General features: G+C 37.5%; 3 protein-coding genes across 4 annotated transcripts in view; 1 reads left to right on the top strand and 2 right to left on the bottom strand.

Moving 5' to 3' along the window:
* On the bottom strand, nt 1–2,413 carry LOC116274568 (basic proline-rich protein-like). Its single transcript, XM_031665678.1, has one exon. The coding sequence runs from the start codon at nt 1,905–1,907 to the stop codon at nt 1,338–1,340; it is 570 nt and encodes a 189-aa protein (XP_031521538.1). The 5' UTR covers nt 1,908–2,413; the 3' UTR covers nt 1–1,337.
* Nucleotides 1,163–20,439, top strand: BTG3 (BTG anti-proliferation factor 3). 2 transcript variants are annotated; one of them, XM_031665677.1, is made up of 5 exons: nt 1,163–1,405; nt 4,963–5,145; nt 9,162–9,299; nt 15,304–15,511; nt 19,759–20,439. In XM_031665677.1, the coding sequence occupies exons 2-5, from the start codon at nt 4,973–4,975 to the stop codon at nt 19,996–19,998; spliced, it is 759 nt and encodes a 252-aa protein (XP_031521537.1). In that variant the 5' UTR covers nt 1,163–1,405; nt 4,963–4,972; the 3' UTR covers nt 19,999–20,439. The 2 variants fall into 2 exon arrangements, with proteins under 2 accessions (XP_031521537.1, XP_031521536.1); XM_031665676.1 differs by lacking the exon at nt 1,163–1,405 and having other exon boundaries at nt 4,757–5,145.
* Nucleotides 20,440–20,553: 114 nt separating this feature from the next.
* CXADR (CXADR Ig-like cell adhesion molecule) overlaps nt 20,554–25,633 on the bottom strand; it is a 78,958-nt gene continuing 73,878 nt past the window's right edge. The window contains exon 8 of the mRNA XM_031665675.1: nt 20,554–20,953. Within this exon, the coding sequence (XP_031521535.1) occupies nt 20,912–20,953 (42 nt within the window). The 3' untranslated portion in view covers nt 20,554–20,911. The remainder of the gene's footprint in view (nt 20,954–25,633) is intronic.

Genomic DNA, 25,633 nt, shown 5'->3' with positions numbered 1-25,633 from the left:
TACAAATAGTTTATTGTACTGTTTGGGGGATGGTATATTTATTGCTGCTAAAAAATTATCATTTTGAATTGCTAATAGGCTATAACAACAAACATCAGTAATAAAAATTTAAAACATTCATACAACTGAGCTGAAAACACGCTCCCAGGCCTAGTGGGCAGTAAGGAATCTGGCCAATATATGTATAACTTGAACATTCAGTTCTCAAGTAATTTACAGCGTGTTTTAGCCCTCTTTTAAAAATCATAATAAAAAGGTAGGAATATCTTGTATTTCTCCCGCCAGTTGGACGTATGAAAGTGCTTTCCCAAAACTAAGACCATGGTGCTAACTCAATATAAAAGGTTGACAAAGATGTTCCTTCTTTTCTTCAGAAAGTTAATGTTCCCTCTCCATATTTGTATTTGCTCAAAGATGAAGCTTTCCATCTGGGAAGTCCTTGAGTAGAGTGGCTCAGAAATAGAAAGCCTGGACTCTCAAGGCTTCATTCCTTTAGCCAACATCCTTGGAACCTCTCCTTTGTGCAAAACACAGTGGCCGGTGCCAGGGCAGCACACAAGCGTCCACAGGAGGCAGTCCCTGCTGTGACGGGCCAGGGAAGGGCCCAACTAGGAGTGCCAACAACCGCCTAAAATACGGCAGGGCGGCTGCACTGTGAACGCGCGTGTAATTAACTACAGCAAGAAGGATGAGGATCTGTCCATAAATGCAAAGTCCCCCTTCCCGTCGAGTCCGTGCCCCCATGAAACCCCGGGTCTAGAGAGCTGGGTCTGGCACTCGCCATCCGGCCCTGAGGGTGTCAAGTGCAGCGTGGAGAGACCTGAGGGGGAAACAAAAGGCCGAGACAGCCAAAAGGACCCAGCCCGCGCGACCCCCCGAAGGCGCTGACGCACGCTGGGCGGCCGGGCGGGGGTTCCACAGGCCCTCAGCGCCGCTCTTTGCCGGGGAGGGAAGCCCGCGGTGCTACGGACCGCGCCGTCGCGGTAGAGGATCTTCGCCTGGCTCCTGACAGGGCGAGGGTGTGTCGCCTCCGGTGCGGCTAGGCCCGGGGCTCAGGGGCGGCCTCGCGGCGAAGCCCCGCCCCCGGCACCGCCCCTCAGGCGCGCGAGCCGATCCCGCGCGGCGCCAACCCTTTCCCGGGTCATCGCCCCTCCCCTCTTCCGGGCCGCGAGCCCCCTGCGCGCCGCTTTGGGGCTGAGCTCGCTCGTGTGCGCGCTCGCCCGCCCGCCAGTCCTCTCAACGCGCGCTTGGCCGCCCGACGACGCGGGAGCCGCACGCGCCGGACGAGGCTCGCTGCGCTCCCTGTTGCCGAGCGCGGGCCCGTTGAGGCGGAGCCCTCAGTTCCCGGCCAGGACACGGTCTGGGCCGCCGAATCTCCGGCCGGAGAGCGGCGGCGGCAGCGGCGGTGAGGAGACCGGGCCGGGGAAAGGCAGACATGGCGGGGCTGTGGGTATCGGGGGAGGGTGGTCCCGGCGCCCCTGCGGCCACGTCGAAGGCTCGCTGGCGGGCGGCGCACCGGGAACAGGGGAGGGGCAAGGGATGGAACCAGGTTGCATGGGCTCCCGCTCGGCGCCAGAGCAGGGCTGCGGGCCGCGAGGGCGGCCCGCGAGGCTTTCCGCGGGACCCTCGGCGGGCGCCTGAGGAAAAAGACGCCGCCTCAAGGCTCCTGCCACGTTTCCACAGCGCGTTATCTTCCGCCTCCGGGTGGGCGACAGCCCCGCCGCTTCCCACCTTCTGCCCACCCCCTTCGCGTCGGTGGGTTTTCTGGAGCCCCGCTTGTTTGCTGGAGCGTCGCGCCTCCGGGAAGCCGGGTCCTCGAACCCAGGGCCGCCCGCCGGGGACCGCGGAGCCGCGGGCCGGCGGGGCGGGCGCACCCTGGCGAGGATGTTGTCGGGGAGGCTGGGCATTGGGCGCCAGGGCCCTTCCCCTTGAACTTGGGGAAAACCGGGATTGCAGAAGTTGGGCGCAGCTCAAGGCGGTTCTTTCAAGAGTGGGTGGAGATGTGTGATGCCTCCTCACCTACCTCTCTTACAACCCCGGCGGGAGAGCCTAGCAGCAGCTTTCGATGGCTTCGAAAAGTCCAACTCCTGGCCCCTTGGAAAATTAGCTCCCCTCTTCGTGCGGCTTTGTGGCGCCGCCGAGGCCGGGCAGGGGCTCCTCTCCCCACGGGCCAGTCTTCTCGCGCCCTCCACCTTGGGAACGTCTATCAGGAGAAAAATGTGTTCCTAGAAACGTTTGCGATTAGCTTTTCGTTACAAGGGAGGGAAAAGCACAAAGTTATAAACTCCTGCGAGGCCGAGCTTCATTCCTTTTGGGTTTTATCCACGCAGCCGTGAGCAGAGGAGCCTTGTGGAACAAAGTAGAACTTGAGGAGCAGCCGCCGCGGTGACGAGGTCCCAGGATGACGTCACCGTGCGATATTTAAAATGGGAGCCTTTTGCTCTGAGTGTGGGTGGAGGACGCCTACTCACTCAAGACGCCTGAGGTCTTCTTGGCCCTGCTTGCCTCTGGTGGTTCTCTCCCTGACTGTAACTCTCCCTCTTTCACCTTTTGGTACTCCTAGAATACTGGTGGGAGTGGGCTTCTTTTTCAGCTGTTCCAGCCATCATTTCTTCAAACGGGGAAAACAAAGTCCAAATGAGTCATCTTGTGTTACAACCAAAAGCAACCACTAAGTGGTTCTTTCCTTCGTCTTTTTTTTATATGAAGCAGAGCAAACAAAAATGCAGAACTCAGATATATGGCACATAGTTGGCAAATGTAATGAATGAGGAGAATGATCTAGTTAAAGATTCAGTAAATTTCTTTAGTGTGGTTCCTTGTTTGCTTTGCTGGAGTGGAGGCTAATGTAGTTCCATCAGCAAAACTTTCTTCCCAACCCGTATGTTAAATTGCCTTGGGGTTTCTTTTCCATCGTATGGTGGTGGAATATAAATGTAGCTTTATAAAGTGGAAATGGCTTACATTTTTCAGGAGGAGGCTGCACAGCAGTCGTGGTGTGCTGGGGTTATGGGGTTATGTGTACTTGCACACTCGTGTGTGGACCCATGGCCAGTGCCTGGTAGCTGGCTGTAGAAGGTGAATTTGTCATTCTAGGGTTCTGGAAGGAAGATTTGTGCCTTCCCCTCCAGCATCAGGCTATCTGTGGCTACCAGCACACCTCTCAGATAACTGTGTAGAATTTATTTCACAGTGAGGTTCCTTGTTTGAATTTGCACTTGGAGTAAAGGAGTCACATTCTGAAGAGAGACTTGAGCAGTTTGAGAAAAGAAAGCTAACAATCAGCTTTATTTTTTTTTGAAATGTGGGAACACAAACTACTGCTAGGTTAGTCGTTTTTATGCTAAACATAGCAGAGGCTGTATGTCTTTAATACGTAATTGGCTCCCTAAAAAGGTGATGTTGCTTACTGAATGCAGCATCTTAATAACTCCAGGTTACAGCAGCCAGATGAATGAGCTCACTGAGTAGAGACAGAACATACATCAAAACAATCTTATGACAAGGGTTTGCCTTTAAGGATAAATCAATGGTAAATCAGATATACCATTTTTAAAGTCCTTTGAGGCAATCCAAAATGTAGCTAAATCTCTGATTATTTTTTTAGTTTGTTTTTCTGTGGGTGACTTGAATTTCCATTTCTTAAATATGTCCTGATAGAGCCACTATTTTCTGTGTCTCTTAACTTCTGGATAAATGTATCTCTCCCTGAAAGAGTACTTACGGAAAGTCAATGCTGAAGTTTTTTATGTATAACACTTTCGAGGTTTAATTTATATACCAGGCAATTCACTCATTTAAAATGTATAGTTCAGTGGTTTTAGTGTATTTACAAAGTTGTACAACCATTACTATAGTGAAATTTAGTATATATTTTTATCACCCCACAAAGTAACTCTGTACTTATTAGCAATGCTCCTTTTCTCGGCATCCCACTTACCCCTAGGCCACTAATCTGTTTTCTGTCTATATAGATTTGCTTATTCTGGATATTTCATATCAATAGAATCGTACAATATGTGGTCATTTGTGACTGACTTCTTTCCCTTAGTTTGATGTATTCAAGGTGCATCCATGTTGTAGCTTATATTAGTACTCATTCCTTTTAATTGCTGAATAATATTCCATTACATGTGTATACCGCAGTGTTTGTCCATTCTTTAGTTTGTAAACATAGTAGATTGTTTTTACTTTTTAGCTATTATGAATACTGCTGTGGGCATTTCTGTATTCAAGGTTCACCCATATTGTAGCTTGTATTAGTACTCATTCCTTTTCATTGCTGAGTAATATTCCATACATGTGTGAACCACAGTATTTGTCCATTCCTTAGTTGGTAGGCATATTGCTTGTTTTCACTTTTTAGTTATTATGAATACTGCTATGGGCATTTCTGTACAAGATTTTGGTGTGGACATGTGTTTTCATTTCTCTTGGGCAAATAGTTAGAAGTAGAATTGACCGCGTCATATGATAACTCTATGTTTAACCTTTTTAGGAACTGCCGAACTTTTCTGTTATAAAACGACTCTACAGTTCTAGATTTTAAAGTAGACTTTTTTTATGTTTTAAAGTTCAAATCATTTCACAGAATTTTAAACTTAGATTATCGCAGCTAAATATTGACACACAGTAAAATCTGTGTTGTAGTATCATTTATTATAGTGCTTTTCTTTTACTGATAGATCTGGTTTTATTTTAGCCAACAGGAGTAATGTGCTCTGTTTATGGAACTTCTCCATGAAGCTAAGTTATAAGATTTTTAAGTAGTATTTTATAATAAGGCCTTTATGGCATAAAGATAAGTAGATTGTTCTCTACTCCAGATATAAGCCAAAGACATACAAGATAAAATTGGAAGGAGGAGAAGGGGAGAGCTGTAAAGGAAGTATATCTTACAGAGCTTCATCTTCCCAGTTTTTTTATTTTGGTTTTTTGAGAAAACATGTTTTATCTTTGCAGGGAAAAAAAAATGAAGAACGAAATTGCTGCCGTTGTCTTCTTTTTCACAAGGCTAGTTCGAAAACATGATAAGTTGAAAAAAGAGGCAGTTGAGAGGTTTGCTGAGAAATTGACCCTAATACTTCAAGAAAAATATAAAAATCACTGGTATCCAGAAAAACCATCGAAAGGACAGGCCTACAGGTAAAGGATTATATTGTATTAAGCAGAGGCTGATCAACCCCTGAGGTGGGTTCAAGGCCAGATGATTGAAGGGTGTGCAGACCATGTCTACAGGTGTGTCATCTGCAAAATATAGAACTCTGGGGTGTTTGTATGTTTTCTCCTTACTCATTTTAAAACAAGTATTTGTTAGTGGAGTGGTGGAGTCCCATTGCCTGGACACAGGGGGCCAATGCTATGGGGTCATAGGAGTTAGTCTTTTGTGGTTATAGCCTGGCTCGTAATAGTGCATTTCTGTTTATCACATGTACTTAGGGATTTTCACAATTCTAGAGGACCCCTAATAACACATTAATGGGCATGGTAGGAGTTGAAAGAAGTGAATCTTGTATCTAAAAGTAAATTACATGATCTATGCTCTTTGAAAAAAAAGTTTTATGGAAAAAGGAAACTAAGATTATTAAGACACCTGATACGTTGTTAATACAAGAATAATCTCATTTATATATTTGTGGTAGAAGCCAGTGTAACTATTTTCTAGACGAATGTAACTCACCTGTGATCCACGACTAGTAAATGCTGGCTCTGGGATTTGCTTTTTTGGGGGCTTTTTTGTGTGTGTGTGGTATTGTTTTTGCTCTGTCACCCAGTCTAGAGTGCATTGGTATTAACCAGAGCTCACTGCAGCCTCAAATTCCTGGGCTCAAGCAGTTCTACTGCCTCAGACTCCCAAGTAGCTAGGATTATAGACATGCGCCAACACACCAGGCTAATTAAAAAAAAAAAAAAATTTGTAGAGGTGGGATCTCGCTATGTTACCCAGGTGAGTCTCAAACTCCTGGCCTCATGCGATCTTCTGCCTTTGCCTCCCAGAATGTTAGGATTACAGGCGTGAGTCACCATGCCTGGCCAAAGTTCTGCGATTTGAACTCAGGTCTACATGACCCCATATTTTCATGGGCTTTCTGCACACTGCAGTGCTACCACTGTTTTGGCACTGAGAAGGAAGATAATTCTCACTTGCAGCTGTCTTTTGTACTCTGCTTTATAAGGTACATTTATAGCTTAAAGTAAAGAAGAGCAGACTCCTATAAAACATGCCCTGGCATGCTCACTCTAGTATTTATGTGACTGCTCAGGAACCTCAGCTGAGAATGTTCTGCTAAACTCAGCTGTCAAACACTGTCCCATTTGTGGATGTGGCCACAAGAAATAAAAGTGGAGCAGTGACTATAGTGATAACTACAGAAATTCTCTTTTATTTGTTTATATTGATGTCCCCAAAGTTTCCTACACAAATCAACACTTTGTGCTTTGATGTCAGAAGGACTTCCTTTCTGCCACTGAGCTCTTGAAAGTACAGGACTATTCAAGGAGTCTAGAAAGGAGGCAAACATATTATTTGCTAATTTCTCATGTACTGAAAATCAAGTGAGCTTGTGTTCTATTGCCAATAAGAGAATCAAAATAGAATATTTTCCTTTTCATTTTAAATCCAAAGAGGTTTCCAGTAAATTGGAAAATGTGAATTAAAATAGAAATGTGCATGCTGACACAGGCTCAAGTCATTTTTTATCTTATCACTTGATTCTCTTAATTTTTTTCTGTGTATTTTCATTTCTGATAGAGTGAACAGCTTTTGTAAGTTAGAACTGCTGAGGCTTTTTACTTCGATTTAATTGACATTGGATGAAGGCTTTTTGGAAGTGCCAAGCCACCATACTATTACTGAAAAAGGAGGCACTGTCAAGTAAATACTTAAAGGTCAAGCTGTACAATTTCATTTCCATTAATTCTAAAAACTTGAGAAAAAAACTGAAACAAGATTAAATTGGCATGTGATCAGAAGTATCATTACTGAGTCATTTTAAAGCTGTATTTGAAGTAGAAAACTCTAAAGACTTAATGGTGGGTTGTTACTATTATAAAAATGAATGGAATATAAGATTAACCAAGTTAGTGGAAACTTCAGTCCATAGACTAGGTGGAGACTCTTCAGTCCATAGAGTAGCTGGAGTGTTCTTTCTCTTACAAAATGTTTGTAAGTTGAAATTGTTTTGCTGCGATATAAATAAGATACTTGTGGAGAGCAATTTGGCAATATTATCAAGATCTGTAAAAATAGTCATACCTTTTGAACAATAAGTCTCCCAAGAATCTATTCTAGAAGTATAATTAGAAATGCAGACAAACGTATGAATATGGATGTTTCTTACACTTTGTAATTGCAAAAATTGGAAAGAACTAAACTGTCAACATTAAGTAAATGAGAATATTTTTACGCAACTTTTAAAATTTTGTTTTCGAAGAGTAGTTAATGGGTAAGTACTCAGTATGTAGAGTGAAAAAAACAGTACAAAATATGTAAGGTATGCAGATTTTGTTGAAGCATAGTCTCTGTTTCAGCATCTATATTTATATATAATTTGTAAGCTTAGAGCCTGTTATCACCTTCATTGTAGATATGAAAAACACATCTAAGATATATCTTTTTATCCTTAACCGCTTTTGGTCCCAGAGCACGTGGGATCTTTCGAATTACCCTATATAATATTAGAATCTATACCATAAGACCATGTTTTTAAAAGGACTAAGCAGTATTTTACATACTAGAAAATAATTTTTCTCACTTCTCCTTTGTTATATAGTTAATGGTGATGCTAAGATAGGTACGTATAAACAGAGTTGAGTATTAGGGAAATAACTTGCTCTTTGGAGTCTAGTGGCCTGGATTTGAACCCTAGATCCATCACTTACTAGCTGTATAATTTTGGGGAAGTTACTCAAACTCTCTCTGCCTCCCTTTTTCTTTATGCTGAGGAAAAAAAGTAACTCACAGGATGATCATGAGAATTAAGAGTTAATACATGCAAAGCATTTAGGAAATTGTCCATTGCATAATAAATTTTTAAAAAGCGTTTTTATTAATATTATGTAGAAACACGTATTCCTAGTTATTCTATTGAGAAATTTTCATTTTTTAAATAGAAATTAAAACCAACTAATAACTTAACTTTTACAAAAACTTTAAATAGCACATGTAGTCTTTGTATCATTATGTTTTACAGTATAATTACTATTTATCAATTAACTTGTATTTCCGTGTTTTATAGTTTCAGGTCTGAGGAAGAGATACAGTGACTTAACTAAGCTCACCTGAGAAATACTAGGATTAGTGCTGAAATCCAAATTCTCTTGATTGATTCTTGATTGTAGGCAGTAAATACTTTTCCTTCATAGGCCCTATTTCCCTACTTAATCAGAATGCTTATTTAACATTAAACAGAATGCATATTTTTTGTATTTACTCTAAGCCACCTTTAAATATTCCATTAGGTAGGTGTGGTATAATAGGTTAAAAAAAGGTGAGACAGAGGCTTTATTGGTTTAGAAATTTTCCTCACTTAATTTTGACAGCTATTTAAATAAAAGTCCTTGGGTAAATAGAAGTTAAATGAAATAAGCCAATAACATGTTAGGTATTTTAATCATTAGTATGTGATATGAATGAATCTGTGTCCTTCACTTATCCCGTATATAGAACAGTTATAGGTAAAGCAAGGGTGTCATCTCACTTTATTATCTGAGATATAAAAGCAAGTTAATGACAGATCAGAACTTGTCATAAGCATTTCCAAATATCATCTGAAACATTAGATGAGGCCTTTTGTTAGAGATTGTTTTGTATAGGAACTTGGCCTATAGAAACTTTTGTCTTCAGAGTTCTTAAATTTCATGCAACTTTCATACTCCTTGCTCATTTAATGTACATGGGTAGTCAAGTCTCTGGGTAGACTGAGGTAGACGCAGTACTAGTGATTTTCTTGGGCTCACATAGGTGCCATCTTTTTTTCAGGCTGCCTCTGTGTCTGTAGTTCACATTTATTATCTGTTTAGGATAGATATGCTCCTAGGTTCTCTACCAGGGTATTTTTTATTACTATTTTATTAGTCACCTTGGCAAATATAAATAGATGTTAACGGCGTTTATGATTAAATTCATTTAAATCCATTAATATAACTCCACTTTGTTGTAGATGTATTCGTGTCAATAAATTTCAGAGAGTTGATCCTGATGTCCTGAAAGCCTGTGAAAACAGCTGCATCTTGTATAGTGACCTGGGCTTACCAAAGGAGCTCACTCTCTGGGTGGACCCATGTGAGGTGTGCTGTCGGTGAGTTCTCAAGTTTGGACGCTGAACTGATGACCATGCTGGAACTAATTTTATGACATGCTGTCATGTACAACCTGCCTGTGTATCTTTATGGCCAGGAGCTGGTGGTTTAACTCTCTCAGATGTAAATTTTATGAAATACTTTTCTGGAGGTGATGTTGAAGGACTGGTTACATTCCTGCTTTACAGCTGAAAAAAGAAACTGATTAGCAGGGGTTTTCTAGTAGTGCTTTGCCAGGAAGCTTATTATGGACCAAGAAGTAGACACCTTGATTCCGCGAGGTGTCTATTATCTTTAATTGGTGGTGCACTTGTCTGTTTATCTTCAAATTAAGAAGCTAATTCCAAATAATACTGGGTAACCACTTTTGGTTTGTTTCTGTTTCTGTTTATTCTCCCTCTCTCCTCTTTTCTTTGGAGTGGAGTTTCACTCTTATGGCTCAGGCTGGAGCTCAATGGTGCATTTTCGGCTGTCTGCAACCTCTGCCTGCTGGGTTCAAGCGATTCTCCTGCCTCAGCCCCCCGAGTAGCTGGAATTACAGGTGCCCACCACTGTGTCTGGCTAATTTTTAAAATATTTTTAGTAGAGATGGTGTTTCACTATGTTGGCCAGGCTGGTCTCAAACTCCTGACCTCATGATCCACCCGCCTCGGCCTCCCAAAGTGTTGGGATTACAGGTGTGAGCCACTGCTCCTGGCCTCCCCTTTTTGGTTATGTAAGTGACTGAGTGATACTTTCGTGGTTTTATTTTCATAATGGAAGTTATTTTTCTCAAGAATAGAATTGTGAAAGATCAGTGCTAGGTATGAAATATTTTTGAATTCCACTCACTCAAAAGCCATTCTTTGTGGACCGGGCACTCAGTTGTGGGGTTTTCAAAAATGAAAGCAACATTCTGCTTTTAGGTAGTTCAGTTTGAAATTAAGGAGAAGAAAAGTAAGCAAATTACATTGATCTGATTTATGCTATAACAGAAATGTGTACAAAATGCAGTGGTAGGTTGCACAAAGTAGAAAGTTACTGCATCTGGTGAGGAGACTACTGAGTAGATGATACTTGAGCTGGGAGGTGAAGGATGAGCCATGGTTGACCAGGTGACAAGGTGGGAAGGATGTTCTAAGTAGCAGGAAGAAGATGAACAGAGGCATAGAACTACTGCAAGAATTTTCCTGTGGCTCTACCTTTAGGATGTTTCTATTTGGTTTTGAGGCACAATTCACCTGACCACCTGCCCTCTTAACTGATTGTAGTAAAGCTGCTTTTTGAAGGAACTCTAACTATGTACTCCCAAGGTGGTCACAGATTGACCTGATTCCAACAACGAAGGTGGAGGTGAAGACATGAGAACTGAATTACATGGTTATTCTTCCATTAACTTTTGTCAGGACCACTGCTTGAGGTTACTACCTGATTTGCCAGTGGTTGGTGTAAGTTTACTGCTTTGGGAAACCAGGTGTAGGTGGTAGAGGTTTGTGATAAACATTCTCCAATACTTCTTTCTCGGGTAGAATAGGGGAGCAAGCCATCTCAGATTTAGGTCTGAGAAAAGAAACATTTTTAGATTCTGGGACTAATTAAGGACTTGCTTTAGGCTAGAGTTGGAAAACTTTGGCCATTGAACCTGTGCAAAAGACATCCATTTATAAGAAATAGCTGTCAAAAAGCTACTATATTGAATTGTTTACTTTTTAATTTGACCTGCACTTAGATCCTAGTTGACTCTTATTTAACACACAGTTTTTTAAGTTAGTTGTGTGGTTTCTTAACCCATGAAATATGAGAAGCAGCATTTGAAAGAGGGTTGATCAGTCAGATGCTACCAAAAGATGTCATATGATCTTACATAGAGACAAAAATGAAAAAGCTAAAAAATCAGCACAATTATGTTATCACACAATCAAAAGTTTATGTTCAATATAATGATCCTAAACCATCAGGGAAAAGTTTTTATGTCCAAGGATGTTTAACAAGTTGCATAATTATACAAACATTTTGGACCTATGTATTTAAAATGCTTAAAATAAGTCTCAGTACCTGAACATAAACACTTTAGTTATACAGACATTCTACTTCAGTAGCCATTTCATTACTTGATGATGCCTGGCAGGAAAAAACTACTACTTTGCTTTCATCTTATTAATCGAAGAAAACCTTTGCATTCAGTAGACTTCTATTTTGCCAAACATTGGCTCTGATGTGATTTTTTTCACAGCTAATAGAAATCACCTGTGAATGTCAGGTGTTCATTCAATAACAGAACCCCAAAAAGAAAGACGTATTAGCAGTTGAGTAGAGGTGGTTGATATAAGTTAACAGAGGAAAAAGAGACTTTGAGAAGTGTTTTTTCACCAAAACTGGAAAGACGGATATTTCGAAAATTAAAGCTGATCTAGCAAGTATACAGTTGATCAAATATCTGAGAATCTTTAAAAATAGTAACTCATTGGCATACTAGAGACTAAGATTGTTTAAAAAAATTGAGATGCACTCAACATTCTTCATAGTCTTCACTTACTCTATCTGACAGAATACAATGTTGCAAGAGTACAAAGAATGCCATATAGTTAGAAAGGTTATCACTTAGTGATACAGAATAGAAATAAATCTTGCCTATGATGAGAAGTTCTGAGAGTAGATGCCAATTTCATTATCTACTCAACATATTTTACAACTTTTTTTTTTTTTTTGGTGATTTCTGCAGTCCTTTTTTTCCCCCTGCAATACAGAGTGTTAGATACTATTGATTGTTTCAAAATAACTAAATTAGCCTTGATATTTTACCAGTGATCATCGAAAAATGGAAAGTTTAAAAGTTGTCCAGGTGTTACTAATTATCCTAAGGGCTTGACTGCACATTGTAATGTTATAGTAGTATAGTCAGCAGCTTCTCTTACCATGAAGAGAGAGCCCTCATACCAAAATAGTTCAAAGGGAAAAATGCAGAACCAAATTGGGTGTCAAAGAAATCTGAGCTAATAATGCTGATCCTTCAATCATTAGATATTTGCCCTTGGTTGAGGTTTCTATTTCTACAAAGGCAGGAATTTTTCTCAAATTTCTTGCCTTTCCGTTTTTGATTTTTGATTCCATTAATGGGCAAAACTGAAGATAGGCCTAAGTCATTGTTATATTACTGTCATTAACACATAAATTAACCCTTGATTGTCTTGAAATGTGGAGAGGACATGGAGTAAATGTGTATTGCTAAAACCTTATGCTAAGTAAACTTGAAATTAGAGAACACAGATTTTATGTTGTGAGGAACTCAGTTGTTTAGGAATTTTATTTGTTTGTTTGTTTTGTTTTGTTTTAGTGAGAGGGTCTTGCTCTGTTTTCCAGGCTAGAATGTGGTGGCATGATCATAGCTCACTGTAATTGTGAACTCCTGGGCTCAAGCAGTCCTCCTGTCTTGACCCCACAAAGTGCTGGGATTACACGTGTAAGCTACCACGTCCAGCTTCTGTTTAGGCATTTTATACTATGAAGAGTCACCAGCCATAGATCAGCCACTATCTAGCCAGCTCCAGCTTCCTCATCCGGCATATAGGAAACTAAGGCCTAGGGAAATTAAGTGACTTGCTTCTGGTGACCAGAGCTAGTTAGTGGCAGAGCCACAATGAGAAATTAGTCTAATGCCCTTTCCACCATCCCGTAGCAACTTTTTTTTTTTTTTTTTTTTTTGAGACGGAGTCTTGCTCTGTTGCCCAGGCTGGAGTGCAGTGGCGCAATCTCAGCTCACTGCAATCTCCACCTCCGACATTCAAGCAATTCTCCTGCCTCAGCCTCCCAAGTAGCTGGGATTACAGGCGCATACCACCAGGCCCGGCTAATTTTTTGTATTTTTAGTAGAGATGGGGTTTCACCATGTTGGCCAGGCTGGCCTCGAACTCCTGACCTCATGATCCGCCCACCCCAGAGTGCTGGGATTACAGGCCTGAGCCACTGCACCCGGCCCCTGTAGCAACTGTTATGAGGTAAACTGAAAAAGAATAGAAAAGCGAAGTTATGTACTATATTTAAGCAGTATTTATAGTTTCATTTGGCCTATAGGAATGGAAGACAGCATACCTATCTGCAGAAATAGAACTCATCTATCTGTGTTATCTATGAGACTACTTGATTTCCACATAAATTTCCTTTTCTTTTTAAATTGAGAGACAGGGTCTCGCCATGTTGCCCAGACTGGTCTCAAATTCCTGGGCTCAAGTAGTCTGTCCACTTAGGCTTCCTGAAGTGCTGGGATTACAGGCGTAAGCCACTGCACCCAGCCTCATGTACGTTTTCAAAGGCTTTATAGCAGTTTATCATAGATAACCATTCTGATTCAGAAATAATTTGAGACAAGTGCTGTCTTGAAATGAATTAACATCAGCTAACTATTTTTATTGAATCAAAAGCTTGACATTATTTCTTAGAGTTACTTATTTTTATCTTTTTTCGAATTTAGAATCACTTTAATTGCATTTCTAACTTTAATTATGTGTTTTGTAAGAACTACTTAACAATGTCCTTTGTCCTGATGCTAGAAATTGTTTCATAATGTTGACATTGTGCAATCTATTTAAATAGATTTGTGGGTTTCTCCTGTGTCCACTGAGTAAAAACTCTTGGTTTTACTTGAGTTTATTACACTGTTTTCCTACATATCAGAATTTTTTTTTTTTAAGTAACCAGCAGTGTAGGTTACATATTTTGACAACTTAAAAAAAAAAATCAAAAATCTTGAAAAATGTTTTGGAAGAATAACAAGACTTTTTCGTCTTACCTTAAAAAAAAATTAAGATGAGAGGTGAATAGTTATCCTAGGAGACTCTGAAGTAAGCAATATAATTTAAGTTAAACCTCTATATTCTTCAGCAGCAATCTTTTTTCTTTCATCTCAATAACTGCCTCAGTTCTCATTTTTGTAAGTATAAGTATAAGAAACACAGGCCCCCTTTTTTATTTAATTAGGGTTAAAGTCAGTTTTATAGGAAACTTCTAGTTGATCTGTGACTTAAATTGCTAGGATGTATGTTACATTTATAAGTACAACTGGGGCTGGGCGTGGTAGCTCATGCCTGTAATCCCAGCACTTTGGGAGGCTGAGGCAGGTGGATCACCTGAGTCAGGAGTTCAAGACCAGCCTGGCCAACATGATGAAACCTCATCTCTACTAAAAATACAAAAATTAGCAGGGCGTGGTGGTGGGCACCTGTAACCCCAGCTACTCAGGAGGCTGAGGCAGGAGAATCACTTGAACCCAGGAGGTGGAGGTTGCAGTGGGCTGAGATCACGCCCGTTGCACTCCAGCCTGGGCAACAGAGCAAGACCTGCCCCCCCCGCAAAAAAAAAAAAAAAAAAAAAAAAATTTCAGTCAGTGGCGCATGCCTGTAATTCTAGCACTTTGGTTGGCTGAGGTGGGTGTATTTCTTGAGCCTAGGAGTTCGGGACCAGCCTCAGCAACATGGTGAAACCCTATCTCTAAAAATGTATATAAATTAGCTGGGCATGGTGGTACACTCCTATAGTCCCAGCCTCTTGGGAGGTTTGAGGTGAGAGGATCAATCACCTGAGCCCAGGAGGTAGAGGCTGCAGTGAGCTGTGATTGTGCCACTGCACTCCCGCCTGGGCAACAGAGTGAAACCCATCTCAAAAAAATAAAAATACATCAGAATGTTTTATTGTATAACCAATTTCATTGGTACATACAAAAATGCAATCAAAACAGTGGACTTTTTTTATGTTTTAAACAATGTTTTTTTAGGAATTAGTAGAAAAGAAAGAAAAGGAAAGAAAATGGGGTTACTTTTATGAATACTTAGATAGAACAGAAGTAGAAAACTGGTTTCCTTGCTGGCATTGAGCTGTATTAGGATATTAAATGTGTAGGCTTAAGTTCTGTGATGATTCCTTCTTTGCCTTGGATTGATGGCATGTCCAGTCTCTTTAATTGTTTTTATGGACATTTTTTGCTTTGCTGATGTGACTTCAAGATTTATAAGTTTTTAATTTTATTCTTAGGTATGGAGAGAAAAACAATGCATTCATTGTTGCCAGCTTTGAAAACGAAGATGAGAACAAGGATGAGATCTCCAGGAAAGTTACTAGGGCCCTTGATAAGGTTACCTCTGATTATCATTCAGGATCCTCTTCTTCAGATGAAGAAACAAGTAAGGAAATGGAAGTGAAACCCAATTCGGTGACTGCAGCCGCAAGTCCTGTGTACCAGGTAACCATGAAACAGCTCAGTTTTAAAGGCATGTGCAGGGATTGCCAGGACCTTTCAGGTAGTCCTGCTTGGCATTGCCCAAGGTTTCTGATTTGAGATTCCGGATAATGGTTCTTGCCTTCCCTGATGCTGAGGGAAAGCTGTTTCTCTGGCACGTAAATAGGCATCCTCAGTCATTTTATCAAAGGTCAGCTTCACTATACAATAATTAAGATAAATTTATTTCAGAAAAATTGGCAAAAAGTAGAAAATTCATGGTGGTAAAACATTCCTGATATTTTAAAATTTCTTATTCAAAAGTTACCACTTATTTTTTGTAGTATGTAACACTTTGTTTTATACCTCTGGGTTTAACTTACTATCCTCTCCCTTTCCACGATTAAAGAGAAACCTCTCTAAATTTTTTATGTTATAATTAATATTTTACTCAAGCCTAAAACATTGTCTCCCATTTTGCTTTCCTAGTTGAAAAGTCATATAGCTAGTGTGCCTGCACTTGCAGATCCATTCACTTATTTACTACTTTTATCTGCATACCAAAGAACATTTAATGGACTTTAAAAAATCGTTGACCCAACAGCATTCTTCAACAGGAAAGATATTTTAAAGTAAGAACAATTAAAAGAGATTTTTTGAGTTGAGCCTTATTCTGTACATGTACTTATTATTAGTTTTTAAAGGTACCTATTTTTACTTATTTGCTTTCATTAAATGTAGTGAAACATACAGGTTTATGGTAAGGTTGAGCTGAAAATGAAAATTTAGACCTAATAAGTAAGAAGCAGAATATTGGAGTTTTTAGTATGATAAACTAAACTTTTAAATTCAGCATACATTTACATAATGAACATTATTTCAGTGTAACTTAGTTTTTGGTTTCTCATTTTTTTCTCAGTTGAATTCTTCTTTCTAGACTTGAGGGGAAGATTAGTTCTGAAGATTATCATAATTTAGGGATATATGTACATGTGTATGTATATGTATATATTATAACATGCACCTGGTTTTATGAAACTTCAAACAGTACAAGACAGTATAATAGTAAGAAGTCCTCTTTCTCCCCAGCCACCATTCCTATGCACTTCCACAGAGGCATTCGTTACCAGGTTTTTTTCCCCCCAGTATCCTTCCAGAGAGATTCCCTACATAAATAAATAAACATAGTATTTGTACTTCAGGATCATTTTTAAAATCCTTGCCATAAATATTTGAGACATTTTTTTTCTCTGTGTGATGGATTATATATTGCAAATTACCTATATGGAATTTTCTGGAATTCATCCAAATGTGTGGCAATTTTACCTTAGAATTTTATTTGTTGTTACTCAAGGAAGAATGTAAGTCTTAAATTAAATTGATTGCTGCTAACTTTTTACAAGGAAATTTACCTTTAATTTTTAGGATTTCTTTTAAAATTAAATTGCATTTATTTTCCTCATGTTGAAAGACTATTAGGATAACAGAAAGGTATGGAAATTGAGGTGTCTCTTCCGTGCTTTTTAAGGAAAACATTTCTACTTGGCATAATACTCATTAGCAAAACATTTTATAATAGAGAAACACTACTACTGTGAGTCCTTGCATGAAAGCTAGTGCAAATGGCCCACTTTCATTTTTTTTCTTTCTAGTATTTTTATCTTGAATCTGGCATTGCCACAAGCTTTAAAAAAGTTTTATCAAGTAAGGACAAAAAAATTTCTAGCTTGGAATTTTTGTTCTCTAGTGTTTTCTAAAAGGCATCCCAAGAGAGGGGTCTCCACAAATTAAGAAATGAAGATTGTGTCAGTTCTTCTGAAATAGATCCGTAGATCCAATTGAGTATCAATGAACACCTTAAAAGGTTTTTTCTAGAAAGTGACAAATTGATTCAAAATTTTTAAAAACAACGATCAGTTGGAGGGCTCACACTAATTCAGAGGTATTATATATTCATCAAGACAGTGTGGTAATGGTTTAAAAATATACAAATATATTGATGGCACAGGATAGAGTCCAGAAGTAGACCCACATACATACAGTTGGTTTTTTTTTCCCCTTTTAACAAAAGTGCCAAAGCAATTCAATGGGGAAAGTCTTCAAGAAACAACTGGATGATGCATGGGGGAAAAAAAAGAACCTAACTTAGCTGACACCATACACAAAAATACTGATTTGAGATAGATCGTGTACCTAGATGTAAAAGATAAATCTCTGACACTTTTAGAAGAAAACATAGGGAAATATAATCTTTATTTTGTGATAGGCAAAGATTTCTTCTAGAGGGTCACAAAAAGAAAGTAATAAGGGAAAAAAAATGGATAAACTGGACTTCATCAAAATTAATCTTTTTGCTTATCAAAGAAACCATTAAGAAAATGGGCAAACCATAGACTAGGACAAAATATTCTCATTATATATATCTGCAAAGGACTTATTTCCAGAATATACTTTAAAAAAAAATCGCTCACAGATCACTAGTAAAAGGTAAAAGACTCAATAAAAAATAATGGGCATATCCTGCTGTAATCTCAAAAAAAGGGCAGGGGGAGCAAAAGATGTGAATAAACACTTTACAAAAGGAGTTATGTGAATGGCCTCATTTATCATCAGAGGAACGTAAATTAAATCCATATGAAACACTAGTTCTTCCAGAACTGCTCAATTTAAAAGTCTGACAGCGTGAAATGTTAGCAAGGATGTGAAGCAGCTAGATTCATAAACTTGGTGGCAGTGTAAAATGGTACCACCAGTTCGAAAAACTGGCAATTTTTAACATTAAATGTGTATCTCTTCTGTTACTCAGCAGTTCCACTCGTAGGCATTAAATATTTACCAAAAGAAACAAAAATATGCCTATGAAGCCTTATATTAGAATTTACTGTGCTGTTATTCATTGCAGCATTGTTTTGTTTATTGCGTATCGTTGTTTTTTTAATAGTAAGAGACTGAAAGCAGCCTCAATGTCCCATTAATAGGAGATCATTTAATTTATAGTCATTGCTGTACTATCTAGCTATAGAATAATGAGAAAGGTCTTTATGTATTGATCTTTCTGAAATGTATTATTATCAAATGTAAAAGCAGGATACAATCCAGTATACATATATATTTTTAAAATGTGTATAGATGTGGATAGAATATCTCTAAAGGTATATTTAAAATAATGTTGTCAGTTGCCCCTGAGAAGGATTAAGATAAAGAAGATAAAGGGTGAGATAAAAAAAGAGGGACTTTCCACAGTTTACCCTTTTGTACCTTTTGAATTTTCTATCATGAATGCAATGCTATACAGAATATAATTTTTAAAAAAAATCCTATACTTAGAAAAGCAGATTAGAGATCAGCGAAATCAGAATTTTAAGAAGATGCAGCATTCTGAGCAGAGAGGTCTAAAACTGCTGGTATGAACACTTTGAATAAATGTGAACCTAATGTGCCCACCTGATTTATGGGATAATCTAAAACTATTACTCCCAAATACTAAACTGGCTACATCAGAATCACCTGGGGAGCTTTGTCAAAATACCTGGCCTCTAGTTCTGAGATTTATTTATTGTTCATTAGACCGCTGCTGGGGCATGAACATTTTGTGTTTATCTTTTTTTTTTTTTTAACTTTTATTTTAGGTTTAGGGGTACACATGAAGGTTTGTTACATAGGTAAACATGTGTCACAGGGATTTGTTGTACATATTATTTCATCCCCAGGTATGCAGCCCAGTACTCAAGTTACCTTTTCTGCTCCTTTTCCTTCTCCTACCCTCCCCTCTCAAATAGACCCCAGTGTCTATTGTTTCCTTCTTTGTGTTCATAAGTTCTTATCATTACCTCCCACTTATAAGTGAGAACATGCGGTAGTTGATTTTCTGTTTCTGCATTAGTTTGCTAAGGATAATGGCCTCCAGCTCCAATGTTTTGTGTTTAAAAGCTTCCAAGTGACTCCTGGCTTAGCCAGCTGTGGAAACCACTGGACTAAAACAAGTATGTCCAAACTTCCATTCCATGTTTTGGTCTTTTCTGGTTGAAGTTGTTTAGGAAGTACAATGTTTGAGTTTATTCATTACTTTATGCATTCAGAAAACATTGGTCACCTGTTATACATTATACGCCTATTACACGTGAGGTTTTTAACGTATTTAGACCTGACAGTAGGAATGTCACTTAGATGTGCTCTTAGGGTTGTGGGTAACTTTGTCTTTAATAAGAAATCTGGAACATAGATGATGAATTTTTCCTTTGTATTAACTTAATGTGTTCTCTTCCTTACAGATTTCAGAACTTATATTTCCACCTCTTCCAATGTGGCATCCTTTGCCCAGAAAAAAGCCAGGAATGTATCGAGGGAATGGCCATCAGAATCACTATCCTCCTCCTGTTCCATTTGGTTATCCAAATCAGGGAAGGAAAAATAAACCATATCGCCCAATTCCAGTGACATGGGTACCTCCTCCTGGAATGCATTGTGACCGGAATCACTGGATTAATCCTCACATGTTAGCACCTCACTAACTTCTTTTTTGATTGTGTTGGTGTCAGTTGAGAAAAAGGTAGAATAAACCTTACTACACATTAAAAGTTAAAAGTTCTTACTAATAGTAGTGAAGTTAGATGGGCCAAACCATCAAACTTATTTTTATAGAAGTTATTGAGAATAATCTTTCTTAAAAAATATATGCACTTTAGATATATTGATATAGTTTGAGAAACTTTATTAAAGTTAGTCAAGTGCCTAAGTTTTTAATATTGGACTTGAGTATTTATATATTGTGCATCAACTCTGTTGGATACGAGAACACTGTAGAAGTGGACGATCTGTTCTAGCACCTTTGAGCATTTACTTTATGGAGCGTATGTAAGTTATTTATACACAAGGAAATCTATTTTATGTCGTTGTTTAAAAGAATTGTGTGAAATCATGTAGTTGCAAATAAAAAATAGTTTGAGGCATGACAACGCGTGTTTCTGTTGTGTCCATAAAAAAGGGAAAAAGAACAGAGGGGTATTTCCCTTCAGTGTATTTAACTAAAGAGCAAAAACATTAAACAGAGCATAAGAATTTTTAAATTTCCTTTGAAAAATCAACTGTTTATTAACCATACTTTTTCTAAAAGACCACATATCAAAATATGCATATCAAAAGTTAAAAATTTGTTAGTGGTAGCTATTGAAAATACAATAAAACATCTTTTAACTATCAGTGTCACTATACATAGGGTTTTTTTAAACCAAGAATTTGGCTTGTACTAATTTTAACATGACATCTGACTTACACGTCTGATGCCATTGCATAAAGTGGATGTGTTCTCACAGCTGTTCTGATCTCTGCCTTGTGCTTTTTTGGAAAAACATTTAAGTCTTTACTAGAGGCCTAAAATAAAGTCAAATAATACAATACTTCAGATTCTTCAGTAGTCCTTCATATTTATACAACTGTAATTCCATCAGTCTTGTAAGGGTACTCGAACTACAAAAAGAAAAAGAGGTACTTCTATAAGAGTTTTGATTTTTCTCCAAAGGTAAATTTTTAAAAACTAAGATCAGCAGTACTTTTTCCATCACCTTCATCTTTAAATTTGCAGTCTTAAATTATTTCTTACCAGAAAAATCACAACTTGCTAATAAATCATTGGATGGCCGTGGCTATTCCACAAATTATTGTTATATTTTAGGAAGATAAATTCTGAAATACAAAACGGCACAAATCATAAAGGTACAGCTCAATAGTATGAACATGTAAAGTCAGTTTTTAAAGTATTTGCAACTTCAGAAAACTCATTTTTAAACCTTAGAGACTTTTCTAGTTTTAATACTGTACTCTTTGTTAAGCCATACACAATTTTAACATCTAAACCATATCTACTTTTTTCCTGAAATCTAGTGACTGCCTATTCAAATGTGAGAACGTTTATTACTGTCACAAGGGAGATGTGTTTTATCAAGTTAATTTTTTTAACTAAAATTGAAAGGAAAAAAAATTACTTTGAAAGTCATCACACTGCTTCCTTATGGGTCCTTGAGTTTTGTGGTGATAATGACAGATATGTAGGCAATTGGTGTAAAGTTGGAAAGTTTCAAGTATTTTTATCATGAAGTTAGCAGATAGCATTTATTTGTTGCTTTGCTTATAAGCAAATTGGTCCTCATCTGTAGGTTTTTCATCTGTGTATTTAACCATGTATGGAAAATATTCAAAATAAAAATTTAAAAATGCAAATTTTAAAATATACATTAGGTATTATAATTAAAGGATATGCATAAGTTATATGCAAATCCGAAGCCATTTTATATAACACACTTGAGCATCTGAGGATTTTGGTATCCAGGAGGGTCCTGGAACCAATCCTCCAAGGATACTGAGGGATGACTATATAAGCTTCTTGGGAAAAGCACAAGCATAATAGTGTCAAGAAGGAAGTGTTATTTTTGGCACATACCTAGTAACCAGAACATTCCACGTTACTACAAAATCTTCATTAGTTCTGACGATTAAAATGACAGGGCCTCTTGGGGAAATTACTAGTTTTGAATTTGACTGCATACAGGTAGATGTCTTACTTGTAGAAGATTGTGCCAATGTTTCGACTACCTATCCTCCACCTTGTTCTGAAACTTACTTAGAGCAAAAGAAAGCTCTCATAAATAGGCTTTTCCAATCTATTCCTAATGAAATAAAACTGTCACTCAGCAACTGGGTCTTAAATTCTAGCAAACATGGGGTACAAAGGTTTGCCAAACCCTTTTTTAGTAATTATGACTAGGCGCTTTTTCTCTCAAGTTTGTCTCCCTTAGACAACTCCAAGGGTGGCTCTTAAAACATGGCTACATAATTTCAGCTTGAAAGCCTTATCGGGCTATTTCAAGCAGGAGTGGTTTGTCACTGAACACTAATTTGTTTAAATTCTCCATTTCATTTTATATTTGTAGGCATAACTGCAAAGCCCTAATTTTTATACGTTAAACTTGGATATTTGAAAAAAAAATTTTTTGGTAAGTTCTATCACATTAATACTAAAAGAAGTGCTTATTTCTGGTTTATTAGTATAATATTTATCTCAAAGTATTTAACTTTATAGTAAACTTCTATGGTTCCAAGCTAAGACATTTATGTTGACTTCTCAGCTAATAGAGGTATGTGTTAATTTCTTATTTTATGATTAGGAAGAGGGAAAAATACAAACACCTACCATGTACAGTTTATTGTGTAAGTAGCCATTCTGTCCATTTTACAGATAATAGTAAATAATTTTTTTAAATTTTTCTTACTACATGGCAACAACTTATTTAATCATCACAGCCTCAGGGGATAGGTACCATTATCATCCCAGTTTAGATAAGGATTCCAGAGAAGTTAAAAATGCCCAAGATCACAGAAAACTAAGTAATGAAGCTCTGACTTAAAACCCAGCTGGGCTTTTTTTAAGGCCCATGCCATGGTGCCTTGCCACCATATTCATTTTGTTACCTATAAAATCTACCAAATCTTGAAACTTGTAAGAAGGTTCATTATCAGACCAAGATATTTTTTAAAAGGAAACCAATGCAAAGGTAAATGAATGAGAATATAAGACATTGAAGTATCTATTGATTAATCACTAATAAATCTTTGGCCAAGTTTCTTGTTACAAACTACTCAGATATATCTGAAGAGGGAGCTGGCTGATCATCTGACGGTAATTTTTGTTGCTGGAAATAGAAATTAAATTGCAATAAACAGTACAACCCAGTAAACTGAAGACTGAGATGACAAAGCAAACTGTACCAATGACTTGTTAAATGGAAAGATACACATAATGAGTAGTAATTCCCAAGTCTGTCACAGTCTTTAACTTTTTTTCTTACTTAATAATTATTTGGCAGTTTAACAGAGTGTACAACGTTAGTAAACTTTGTGCCAAATTTCTTCATATACTCTGGAATCTGTATTCCAGTGGGTGAAGCAATAACATTGTGAGGCTCTTACGGAAACACAACAATATCCCTGCATTGCATATGGCACTTTATGGCACTGACTCATCATACTGCGAAGCTGTCATATAAGCACTCATGAGCACAAGGGAAGGCTCATGCAATTCCTCTTTAAAATATGTACACTTTATTCATTACAGAAACCATCGCCCACTTCCAAATTTAATAGCATTAGGCCATCTTCTATGTTCCTTTGTTCTTTCACATACTTTTAAGGATAACATGAGGACAAAAGTGGAAGCATGTTTAACCCTTATCAAAAACAAATTGACCATTAAGACTTGTAGCAGGTATATCACTGCAATTAGGGTAGTTTGATGTTTATTCTGTAAAACAATCAGCACAAATAAAGGTACTGAATTGGTTTCTCCTATCATAAAAGAAAGAAATAACTACAAATACGACTTCCATAAAAGTTAAGAAACATAATACGGGAGATTTTGTGCTTAAATTTCATAGGACTTAAAAATGCCATGGCTAAAAAACTTTTATTTATGTATATACATATAAATATACAAAATTTATAAAATATAAATCTATAGGGAATATGGGTGAAACATTTCTATCTAGACTAGAGGTTTAATGGATCATTTCTGTGTATAATATTAATGTTATGACCAATAAATATATGCAAACTAATTAAATACAAATTAAAACATTTATTTCGGCAATCAAAATTAATAATGCCCAATATTGGTGAGTGTGTGGGGGAAGCAGTCTCTTACAGCGTTAGTAGAGGTTTAAAGAGGAGGGCAGTTACACCTTGAAGTATATATCCTTTGATCAAGCAATTGTACTTCTAGAAATTTATCTACAGAAGTACTCAAACAAGAGGACCATTACCTACGTAATAGTGTTCACTGCAAAATTGTTTTGGGTGGCAAAAATAACAAAAGCCCAAGTAGCCACCAATAGATGAACAGTATAATAAAATCTGAACATCTGTTCAAGGAAATGCTGTGGAAAACACCATGTAGCCATAAAAAAGAGTAGAATGAAAAAAAATGGTATGCCTAGAATGGTGCTAGTATTGTCTGGGGGCAAAAAACAAATTGTTAATGGTAGTGTTCTCAGAGGCAGGGAAAGGGACAAATACAGAGAATATTATTTTTGTACTTTGAACATTTTGATCTTTAAATTTTTATATTAAGCATTATTACTTTGTAACTGGAGGGTAAAAAGACAAACACTTTCTCAAGGGAGTTTAAGACAACTTCATTGGATTTACTTTTAGCAGATGCAAATGCTGACATCAGTGATAATCAAATTGTATGTTTCGTGAACAATCTGTTATATTTCTGAATTAAACAATTGCAGTGTGGCTACAGTTTTATGTTTGTAAGCATCCTGTGTCTACAAGGAAATATTCTGAAATAGTAAATACTTATAATGGGGTAGTGATAGTACATAGTTTGCTCCACTGTTCCCATTATATGTAATGTGATAATATTCATGAGAAAAATGTTAAATATAGTACTTTGTGGGAGAAAACTCCATTATTAAGAAAAAGTATTAGGGAGGAGAAGGGTGCAAAAAAGAAAAAGGAAAGAAAATTTATTAAATACCTGGAAATAAACTTTAACAACAACAAAAAGGAGTGAGTCCTATAGAGAAGAAAATTATTAAAATTTGGTGAAAGACAAAAATAAATAGAATATATGATTTTTAAATGGACTTGATCTTATAAAAGCTTTACTTTTCTACAAATTAATATATAAAGTCAATATAAATCATAATTTTAAAATCCCAGCAAAATTTTATGTAACTAGAAAGCCTGATTTTAAGTTTACATGGAAGAATAAATGTCAAGAATTACCAAGAGTTGTTTTAAATAAAACAATGAGCACAGAGTATTTTTCCTTTTACGTTATTAATATATACTCTGAAGTATAACATAGGAATAAACTAATTCAACCAGTGAAACAGAATGACAGATCCAGAACCAGAAACATTTATATGCAGAAGTTTGGTGAATGGGGCTTTTCAAATTAAAGATGAAGAATTCACTAATCAAAAATTAATAGATATTTGGCTATCCACTTTTAAAAATTAAATCCCTACTTCAAACCATAAAAATAGATTCTAAATATATTAAAGAAATCATGTAAGTTATGAAACTATAGAAGTACTGAGAGGAGGCTGACTCACACCTGTAATCTGAGCACTTTGAGAGGCCGAG

The sequence above is a fragment of the Papio anubis genome, chromosome 4 (genome assembly GCF_008728515.1).
Source record: "Papio anubis isolate 15944 chromosome 4, Panubis1.0, whole genome shotgun sequence".
In the NCBI taxonomy this organism is placed as follows: domain Eukaryota; kingdom Metazoa; phylum Chordata; class Mammalia; order Primates; family Cercopithecidae; genus Papio; species Papio anubis.
This window is presented reverse-complemented; position numbering and strand designations above follow the sequence as displayed.

What these genes read in the sequence shown, in the direction of transcription:
- BTG3 (XM_031665676.1), top strand. Translation starts at nt 4,946, where the DNA reads ATGTTTTATCTTTGCAGGGAAAAAAAAATGAAGAACGAAATTGCTGCC. An exon ending in TCGAAAGGACAGGCCTACAG is followed by an intron (nt 5,146 to 9,161) that starts GTAAAGGATTAT and finishes ACTTTGTTGTAG; the next exon opens with ATGTATTCGTGTCAATAAAT. An exon ending in CCGCAAGTCCTGTGTACCAG is followed by an intron (nt 15,512 to 19,758) that starts GTAACCATGAAA and finishes TCTTCCTTACAG; the next exon opens with ATTTCAGAACTTATATTTCC.
- LOC116274568 (XM_031665678.1), bottom strand. Translation starts at nt 1,907, where the DNA reads ATGCCCAGCCTCCCCGACAACATCCTCGCCAGGGTGCGCCCGCCCCGC.